A 9,933-nucleotide genomic window follows, 5' to 3' on the forward strand; every position below is an offset into this window, starting at 1 on the left:
GGAAGACCAGCAGGCACTGGGGGGAGTCCCTGTTCCCCCGAGCACTACCAGGAGTGACTAGAAATAATGGTCACAAGCTGGCAGAGGGTAAATTCAGATTAGACATCAGGAGGTGCTACTTCACTGTCAGGGCGGCTAGGATCTGGAACCAACTTCCGAGCAAAGTGGTGCTGGCTTCTACCTTGTGGGTCTTTAAGACAAGGCTAGACAAACACATTGCTGGAGTTGTTTGACCCCAGGACTCTTTCCTGCCATGGCAGGGGGTTGGACTTGATGATCTGCTCAGGTCCCTTCCAACCCTACTAACTATGAAATGGCAGGTACTAAACAGAAAAATTACATGGCAAATAAAAGAAGGGCCAAAAGTGCTATACGCTTAGGAGGTTTAATGCACTTAATGCAATAATGTAAACAACAGGGGGAAAACTGGGGCTGGCATCATGGCCTTACGTTAGGTAAATGCACTGTACTCTATTCTGTTGCACTGACAAGCTGTTGGGTGGTGCTATCATCTTGAGTGATAAATTTAAGGATTCTTTTTGTCCCACTAAAATTTAAGTTTGTCTAGGTTATCATATGTGGTTCGAACCTACTCTCTTGACCCTTAGTGGAACTGCAGAAGTTCAAAAAGAGATGATAAAGTAGTGCATTTTAATTGGACTCCTTAACTGTGCTAGAAGTCCCATGCCCCGATCCTGCAATAAGCGTCAGCAGCCCTGAGCTGCAGAACTGGGACCTAAGCAGAAAGGAAATGTCTTCCATGTATTTTAAGATTTCACATAACACTGTCATCCCTACAGTAACCTGGTAGTCCTCAGAAAAGCATGAGATACCTAACGCCAGTGTCTGCTGTTCTTTGGAGGTGCTAAGAGGCTCTCTTTGGAGCATTAATATAATTTAAAAAATAAATCATTTGAATTATCATGGGCAGGAGAAGGGGAGACATGAGGCCTTCTGATAACTGCTGAGACTCTGAGTTAGCCTACTTTTCTCCAGTAGCTTAGTCGGCAGATGAATAGCCTCTGGCTCTCCGACGGCTCCTGGCCTGACAGCATGTGTCCTGATTTACCCTCTGCTGACTTTTAGGTAAGCTAATGTTATGGCAGAATCAGATATTATTTTTGTATTCCTCAGAGAAGGGAAAATTCTAAAGAAAAGATGGAAACAGAGAAGGTGCTTTTACTTTTCCAAATGCAGTATTACCATGTGCTGGCATGAGAGGCAACACCCCCGACTCACCAGTTTTCTCTGTCACATCCGAGGCTGGTGTATCCGGCCTGCTGCTGTCATCCGTCACCTCGTTATCCTCCTCCCCACCACCACCGTTACTTGCTGCAGCATCAGAAGCAGCTGGGGGACGAGCTGCAGGTAGGGGAGAGGGCAAGTTTGCCTGCTCCCCTACTTGGCTCCTCTTCTCAAAGCGAAAGCGGTCCAGATTAAACTGACTCATGATGGTCGCCTGCTTCCCTTCCCACCACCCGTGGGGGAAAGGGTGCGGTATCTGTGGGCCAGAAAGAGAAGACAAGCAGGCCCGACCTTGTTAGTGCACTCTGGAGACAGACCGAGCCAGCGGCTGCCCGCATGCTGTAAGGAAGGAAGGGAAGAGGAAGGGAAGGAGGGCGGGAAGGGCAGGGCAGGGCAGCACAGAGCGGGGGCAGGGCCTGGTCAGGCCGGCCGGGCCCCAGGCGGGGGGCGGCCGCGGGGACGCGCAGCCCCCGCACACACCTGCTGGGCACGGGCGGCGGCACGTGGCTCGGCGGCGACTGCAGCAGGCGGGCGGGAGGCGGCGACGGCTAATCCCGCAGCGGCTCCGCCGGCCCGGGACGCCCCGCAGCAGCACCAAAGCCGGGGCTGCCCTCCCCGAAACAAGCGCGGCGGCGGAGGCGACTGGCGCCCAGCGATAACGTCACAGCAGCGCCGGATCGGAACCGGCTGCGCGCGCGTCTCGGCCCTCTCTGGCGTCACGGGGGGTGGGGCTTCCGTGCCGCGTGACGTCGCTCGGACCCGCGTGTGCTCGGGGACGAGGCGCTGCGTCTGTGGGCGGGGCATGGTTGAGAACATGAAGCACTAAGGAGGGGCGGTGCGGCGGCTCCTCGGCGCACCTCGGTTTCCACGCGGGACTGCGGAGGAGAGGGAGGCTTGGAAGCCCAGGCTGTGTTGTAGATGCGGTCTCTTTTCTTAGACTAGCAATACGGTGGGAAAACACTTCTTCGGGCACAGGGCGAGTCTGTTGGCTCTGGACAGAAGTTCAGTTAAAACTGATAGTATGTCCATCCAGGTTTGTCTTAAACCGGTCATAGCCATTTTGAAAGCGGTTTTTGTGCACAGGGGTGTCGGTTGTAGCCGTGTTGGGCCAAGGACATAGGCAGACGAGGTTCACTGAACTTGTGTTGTTACAGATTTAAACGGGTTTCTGATTGCTTATACTGGTTTTTGTGTCTCTGTGCGCTCTCCTGGGAGGAATATGCAAGAACCAAGCAAGCACCTTCAGAGCCCATCACAGTGAAACTCCCTGATCTAAAGTGGGCAGGAATGAAATACAGAAATGCACGTGTCAAGGCCTCCTCTGGCCAGGGCGGTGTTTCCTCCTGCTGTGGACTCTAAGCACTGACCCGTCATCTGTAGTTGGGAAACTCCAACTTGGCCCTCTTTGAACAATGAGGCAGACCCCCAGGACAGCCAGGAACCTAGTCTGAACCTTACCTGGTGTGTGGAAAGCAGCTTCAAATCCCCATCTAAAGACCCTCTTTTCACTTGCTTATAGTTCTTTCATTTTTTTTATCAGCGTAGGATGAAACTTCCCATGCTCGGCCTATACTTCAGTCTGGGGGGGGTGTTTCTTGATTTTACACACGTATACACGCACCACATTTCTGGGAACAAGGCTAGGGAGAATGAGGTTGTTTACCAGTGTTAAAAGTGTAACAACATTTTCTTTGGAAAGCTCTGACAACTTCATTCTTAACAAAAAGGATGTGGGATTTGGTTGAGGGATGGGGAATCCTCAGGTTGTGTCTTGCTGTCCCTGTGACACTCCATCAAAATGGGGAGTTACAAGACCTTTGAAAACATTGCCATTCACACATTTGCAAGAAACATTTGCTAGCGTTTGACAGCTAAAATCTCCAAAGATTCTGTCTTCGCTGACCATGCCTAAGCCTCTCACAGCACCTAATACTGACAGTACAGACTACATAAGTACCTCCCCAGTGTGTTAAAAGAGCATTGTATCAGGATTTCAAAATCAAGTACTGTACTCAAAGATGGAGAATGCCAGAATTCAGGTTGTCTGTATTGGGTTGTGTTCAGCTTAGGCTTACAGGTCTAGGTTTTCATTAGCACAGTATTTATTGCTGCTCCTCTGCTGCCCAATTTCTGGACCTGTGGGGAACCGTGCAGGCCAGAGAGCATACTAGATTGGGCACACGAGGCCAAGGCGGTGTTGGACTTGATTCAGTACATAGAACTGCTGAGGTGGAGCAGGGTCCTATCCAGACATCAGCCCCCAACAGCATCTGGTGCTTGAGGGTTGAAAGATTGAACACTACTTCGCTAGCAAGGTAAGTAGGAGAATACCTACTTTGAAAAATTTTGTACTGTGACCTCCGTGGCTTAGGCTTTAGCTAGGACTCTGAACAGCTTTGTACCCTTGACATGGTATTAGCACTTATGCAGCTTTTTTATTGATTCGTAGATTTCATAGACATTAGGGCAGGAAGGGACCTTGCTAGATCATGGGGTCCAGCCCCCTGCCCAAGGGGCAGGAAGTCAGCTGGGGTTAAATGATTCCAGCAAGATAGGCATCCAAGTGTTTCTTAAAAGTGTCCAGAGTAGGTGCTTACATTACTTCTGGAGGGAGTCAATTCGAGGCTCTGGGGACATGGACAGTATAGAAGCTTTTTCTTATGTCCCACCCTAAAATGGTTTTCCCCATGGGCAACTGATGCCGCCTTAGTCGGGAGGGGGGGGAGGGCACATGCCGCCCTGCGACCAGTCCTGCTGCCTGGTGGGGGGTCCCCCTGCGGCCAATCTTGCTGCCCAGGGGGCCCCTGTAAGTGATCCCACAACAGCTGATTGCTGTAGTCGCTTCTGGGAGTGGTTTCGGCCGTTCCCGCCAGCCCCCTGTGCCCATCACCTAAGTGGTGAGTGCAGCCAGTCGGGGGTGCACCAGCACTCTCAGGGGGTGCACCCCCTACGCATCACAACTCTTTTTCCCAGAGTTTCTAACCATTAGACTTCGGGGTGCCCTGGTGAACAGATGTTCTCCCAGTCCCTGATGCATCCCCCTTATATACTTACTAGCCAATTGCCCATCAAGAATGATTGGGGTGAAGGGGAGAGCAGGCGGGAACGGAGCCCTGTGCCCTTCCCCGTTTGGGTCTGCTCCCCACTTCCGTTCTGCTGCTTGGGGTCCAGGTCCACTGCCCCCTCCCCAACACAGCGGGTTTGTCAGCCAATCAGAGAACAAATAAAGTGGACAGGCAGGCAGACAGATTAAGGTTTTTTATAATATTAGAATAGACAGCCACCACATCCCCCTAAGCCTTCACTTCTCCAGGCTGAAGAGTCCCATGCCTCTCCTCATAAGTCCTGTTCTCTTGTCCTCTAATTATGTGCGTGGCTGTCCTCTGGACTCTCACAAGCTTCTCCACATCCTTTCTAAAGTACAGAGCCCAGAACTGGACACAGTATTCCAGTTGCAGCCTCACCAGGGCCAAGTAAAGCAGGAGGATGGCTTCCTGGGTCTTGCTTGAGATGCATCAGTAGGGTTTTGTTTGCTTTGCTAGCTGCAGCATCGCATTGGTGGCTCATATTCATCCTGTGGTCAATCATGGCCCCCAGGTCTCTTTCAGTTGTGGTCCTAATAAGTATAGCATTGCCAAGCCTGCAGGTATGATGTGGATTCCCACCACCCCGAGGTGGAGCACCTGGCATTTCTCTGTGTGGAATGTCATCAGGTTTTGATCTGCCCACCTTGCAAGCTTATCCAGGTCAGGCTGAATCTCCAGCCTATCCTCTAGTGTGACCACACTTTCCCATAATTTGGTGTCATCAGTGAATTTAGCCAATCCACTTCTGATACCTAAATCCAGATTGTTTATAAATATATTAAAGAGTATGGGTCCAAGTACAGAGCCCTGAGAGACGCCACTGGTTACCATACGCCATGTTGACACAGTTCCATCAACTCTCACTCTCTGGGTCCGAGCACGGAGCCAGTTCCCCAGCCTTGTAAGGTGGTTGAGGCCGCAGTTCCCTAGCTTTACCATGAGGACTTCATGGGAGATCAAATCAAAGGCTTTTTTAAAGTCCAAAAAAAATTATATCAACTTCTTCTCCCTTGTCCAGGTGATGCGTCACCTGGTCATAGAAGGAAATGGGGTTGGTCAAGCAAGACCTACCCACAACGAAGCCATGTTGGCTATTTCTCAGAAGGTTGCATTCTGTTAGCTTGTTAATGGTTTCTTTGATGATTTTTTCCAGTATCTTTCCAGGGATTGAGGTCAAAACAATTGGCCTGTAGTTCCCTGGATCTTCCTTCCTCCCTTTCATGAAGATGGGCACTACATTGGCCCTCCTCCAATCTTCAGGAACCTCTCCTGAGCACCACATGTTCTCAAATATTTTTGCATGACAGCTGATGAAAATTTAGGAGCTTACAGAGTTAAATGCAATTAAGTGGTAGTTTTGAGAATGTCAGCACTGACTAACTGCCCCAGGTACCTAAAAAGACAGATAATTGCTCCTGTAGCCTAGAAAATCCAGGTAATTTAAACACAGCTACTCCTTTAATTTGGAATCCAGCTGCAGAAAACACACATTCTCAGTACTGATAACCCCATCGTGCCAAAAATCATGAGACAAACTTAAAAAAAAAAATCAAGAGATTGGCATATAAATCATGAGACGCTATATGTGAAGTGTGTGTGGGGGTGTTATTTGTGGAGGTGTGGGAGGCTGTGGGTGTGTGTGGTGGTGGGGGGAGGTTTGGAGCCCAGAAAGGGAGCGTCCCTGCACACCCTGGCAGGATGTGGGGTACTGTGGGTCAGGAGTGAGAAGCATCAGCGGGGCTGGGAGGGGCTGTGGCTTGGGACTGAGGAACGGACACACAGGCAGCACCCAGCTGGTAGGTGAAGGGGAAGGGGCAGTAGGTGGAGGAGATGGGGCAGTGGGGGGGGCAAGATTGAGACCCCCCCATAGTGAGGGAGGGAGTGGGGCAGGAGAAGGGGCTTGGATGAATGGGACCCTGGGGCTGGGGCAGGTCATCCAGAGGTGCAGGTGAGCGCCCTGCTTCTTTTGCCCCGGGAGCTCAGCAGCAAGATGCCAGTGTGCTTTATGCTGCCAGGTGAGCTGGGTATGTGTCACACAGCAAGTGCTCCCTGCGTTCCTTGCCCACCCGGTGGGGAGCAATGATGTTGCACAGCTTCCAGGGTAAGGCAGCAGGGTACAGAGCCCCAGTCCACAGCATGGGCAACCTGCCTCCACCCTGCATACAAATCCAAGGGCCATGTGCCCCTCATGACTCCCCCAGGGGTGTGTGCTACAGTGTGGAGCTGTGCCCCCCTCCCACTTCGGATGAGCTGCCTGCTGCATGATGGGACCCAGCCCCTGGGCCCCATTCACCCCAGCCTCTGCCCCACTCCCTCCCTCACGGTGAGGGCCTCAGTCTGCCCTCCCACCATTCAAGCCTCCATTCTTTTGCAAACTGCAGATGCAAACCTATAGTCAGAAGTTCAATTTCTAGGATTCACAGAGACTTAAACCCCAAGTCTCTGCACCAAACAGTTTACAGTCTAACTGGACAAAGAGCAACAGGGCAGATGGTATATAAACAAAACCTCAGCAGTAAGTAACTTGTTAGGTTAATTATCCCCTTCATTGTTGCCTGGTGCCAGTGTGTCTGGAGACTGACTGGTTACTGAGTATTGTGCCTATGGGATACAGAGCAATCTGAGGAAATGCTGCAGCAGTCAAATATTACCAAAAATGTCTCATATGCACAAAGTTTTATCTGTCTTTCCTTCTGTTTTCTAATCAAAGACAAATAACAAACAAACAAAATTGCAATAAACAAAAGAAAATATATGGATGGGACAGCGACCTTGGTACAAACAAGTTTCTGCCTACTTCATGAGTCCAAACTGTCTGTTTCTGTACTTCTGAAGTGGCCCCTTGACAGGAGTTCTTTTCATCATAAAACTATTTGCTTTATCTCTGTGCCTTTTACAACACACTGTTAGTGCTAAACAAATAATTATATTAGTCAATCAGGAGACAACTGCCACACCCCAACTGTCTTTCCAAAACTGCTGCAGAACCTTCTAGTGCCAGCATTTGCACCCCATCCCCTATTTGAATAGGAGTACAAGGGGAAGTTTTTTCTTAAGTGTCAGATCTTCAGAATGCCTGTGGTTGCTACACAAGCCCACTCAGTAGCAAATCCGTTCTCCTTGTGCACCTGCTAACCCTGCAGCCATTTTTTCTGCTATTCCACCCCTAGCTTAGCTATGGAAATGCCCTGATGTTGGAAGCGAGACTTGCCATAGTATTATAAAAGTACAAGTAATACCATATCGCTTCCAAGTGCTCATCAGCACCTCTTAACCTACACAAAACGAAGAAGGCTTAAATAAAGATATACTGCCTCCAAAAACAAGATAAAGATGAGACAAAACAAGCCAACCTCTGATACATACTGAAAATAAATAAAGTAAAAAGGACATTTTTTACCCTAAGTGGGGAATACCAAAAAAGTAGGATGAAAAGAGCATATGTTAGGGTAAAAGAGATAGTTCAGGCCTGGTGAAAAAGATATTTGGAAACTTGTAGAGAATATCACAAAATAATATTTTTAGATTATCTGATTAGGGGTTACCATATTTCTAAGTCCAAACAGAGGACACCTGTGGGGACTGGGGGAGGTGGGCAGTGCAAATATGATGCGGGAGGTGGAGCCAGTGACATGCTGGTGCCCTGCTCCTGCCCATTCTGTTGCACCTCTCTGATAAGACATCTCTCCCCCTCCCCCCAGCCCTGTTGCTGCCCCTCACTCCAGACCCACTGATCCCAGCCCTGCCAGTGTCCCTCACTCCCAAACAGCAGTACCTTATTCCCCACCCCTTGCTGGTGCCCCTCACTTCTGACTCGCAGCCCCCTGGCACTGCCAGTGCCCTGCACACCCAGCCCACAGTCACCCATCCAGTCCCCCATGCCCTTCACTCCTGAGCCCACTTCCAGCCCTGGTGGTACCCTTCACTTCTGAACCGCAGCTTCCTGCCCCCCAGTCCTGCTAGTGCCCCTCACTCCTAACCTGCAGCCTGCCCCCAGACCTACTGGTGTCTCTCACTCCTGATCCACAGACCCCTGCCCAAGCAGGTCCCACATTGCACACATGAAAGCACACTCGCTCTCTCTGTCTGTTTACTTGGCTTGCTGGAACCTGCATGGGGAGCAGGTGACCCCCAATAGCCAATCACCTTGCCCACTGCTCCCAGCGAGCCCAGAAGAGCAGAAAACCTGGACATTTGCTCTTATTTTAAAATCCCGCTGGGATGCAAAACGGATCCAAAAAAGAGGACATGTCTGGGAAGACCGGGAGGTATGGTAACCCTACTGAAGACAGCTGAGTTGGGCTAGAGAAAGCAAACGGGTTTGCTGGAAACTTTGATGAAGCAAAGAAAAATGATTGGAACTGGACTGAGGAATAGGAAAGAGGAAAGTCAAGTAGAGAAATGATAAGATGCGGCACGGAAATATGGGCAACTGGGGAAAAGTAAGTAGTTAGGGAAAAGAAGAAAAATCAGATAAGGAAGTTAAAACTGGAGCATGGAGTTAGAACCAAAACTATGGATGGATTATTTATGTTATCAGTGGATATCCTGCTGATCCTTTCTGTAGCACTCAACACTGCCAACTGCATGGTACTGTTGTCTCACCCCCAAAAAAGGCAGTCTAGGGTGAAATTTTAAACTGGTCTGAGTCATTCCTGAAGGAAAGAGTAGTTCTGGGCAAGTGTACAGCCAAGCCAACACTAGGCCCTTCACAAGGATCAAGTCACTCTCAGGTCCTTTTCAATATCAATATGCAGCTAATGGTTGAACTGGTCAGATAGTGCGGTCTCAGGTGCTGAACTCAAGCAAGACAAGAAATTAAGTCAGTGAGCAGAAAAAAGTATTTTAAAGAATTGGCACTGGTAGTACAGTCTGCTTTGGTTGAGGACACTGATGAAGATGGTTGGATGAGACCCTGTTGAAGCTGGTGGCCATGATAGTTAGTTACCCTTCATTCAGATTAATACCAGAAGCAGTTACTGTTTCTTTTTTGTGAAATACTGTCAAAGTGGTAAGAACAACTGCCAAGAACACAAGCTGATTTGCATGAATGATGGGGCTTTACTGGGGACTGAATATGAATGCATGGCAGTGTTTTGTTTTAGTGGCACTGTGTGTATCTGTGAAGAGAAGAAGCCAGAAACAGAAAAGGCAGCACACAGCAAGAAGAGCACCAGTGATGTGGCTGGGTGAGAATATTAAGAAAGGGACATTACGGCTAGGGACAGACATTACATATAAACCAGTTTAAGTGATCAGAAACTGGTTTAAATCTGTAACAGATGTTCGGTGCCTATAAACCAGCTTGAAAATGGCTGAAACTGGTTTGAGATAAAGCTGGTTGAATATAGCATCAGACTTAACTGATTTGGCTCAAACTGATTTATGCTACGCCTGTGCCAGACCCCTTGCTGGTTTAAATTAAATCAGACTCCCCCAGCATCCTGGCACTCTCTCTGGGCTAAGCCAGGCTCTCTACTCCACAGCAGGCTGTTACGTCTGTCTCTTCCTTCCTTGGAAAAGTTGTTTAAGAAGAGATTGAACTAATGAGAGAGGCTGTTGTTTTCCTAATGGGCTGATAAACACTGAATTAGAAGTGATA

At 49.4% G+C, this 9,933-nt stretch overlaps 1 protein-coding gene across 3 annotated transcripts in view; it reads right to left on the bottom strand.

Annotated features, from left to right (window-relative positions):
• SMARCAD1 (SWI/SNF-related, matrix-associated actin-dependent regulator of chromatin, subfamily a, containing DEAD/H box 1) overlaps nt 1-1,779 on the bottom strand; it is an 80,018-nt gene extending 78,239 nt beyond the window's left edge. For 2 of the 3 annotated variants that reach the window (XM_019553190.1, XM_019553191.1), the window contains exons 1-2: nt 1,726-1,779; nt 1,240-1,501 (exon numbers count right to left, since the gene is read on the bottom strand). In XM_019553190.1, the coding sequence (XP_019408735.1) occupies nt 1,240-1,450 (211 nt within the window). In that variant the 5' untranslated portion in view covers nt 1,451-1,501; nt 1,726-1,779. The remainder of the gene's footprint in view (nt 1-1,239; nt 1,502-1,725) is intronic. The other variant, XM_019553189.1, reaches the window with a different exon arrangement.
• Between the last annotated feature and the right edge of the window lie 8,154 nt (nt 1,780-9,933).

The sequence above is a fragment of the Crocodylus porosus genome, unplaced genomic scaffold (genome assembly GCF_001723895.1).
Source record: "Crocodylus porosus isolate Cpor-Errol unplaced genomic scaffold, CroPor_comp1, whole genome shotgun sequence".
NCBI lineage: Eukaryota > Metazoa > Chordata > Crocodylia > Crocodylidae > Crocodylus > Crocodylus porosus.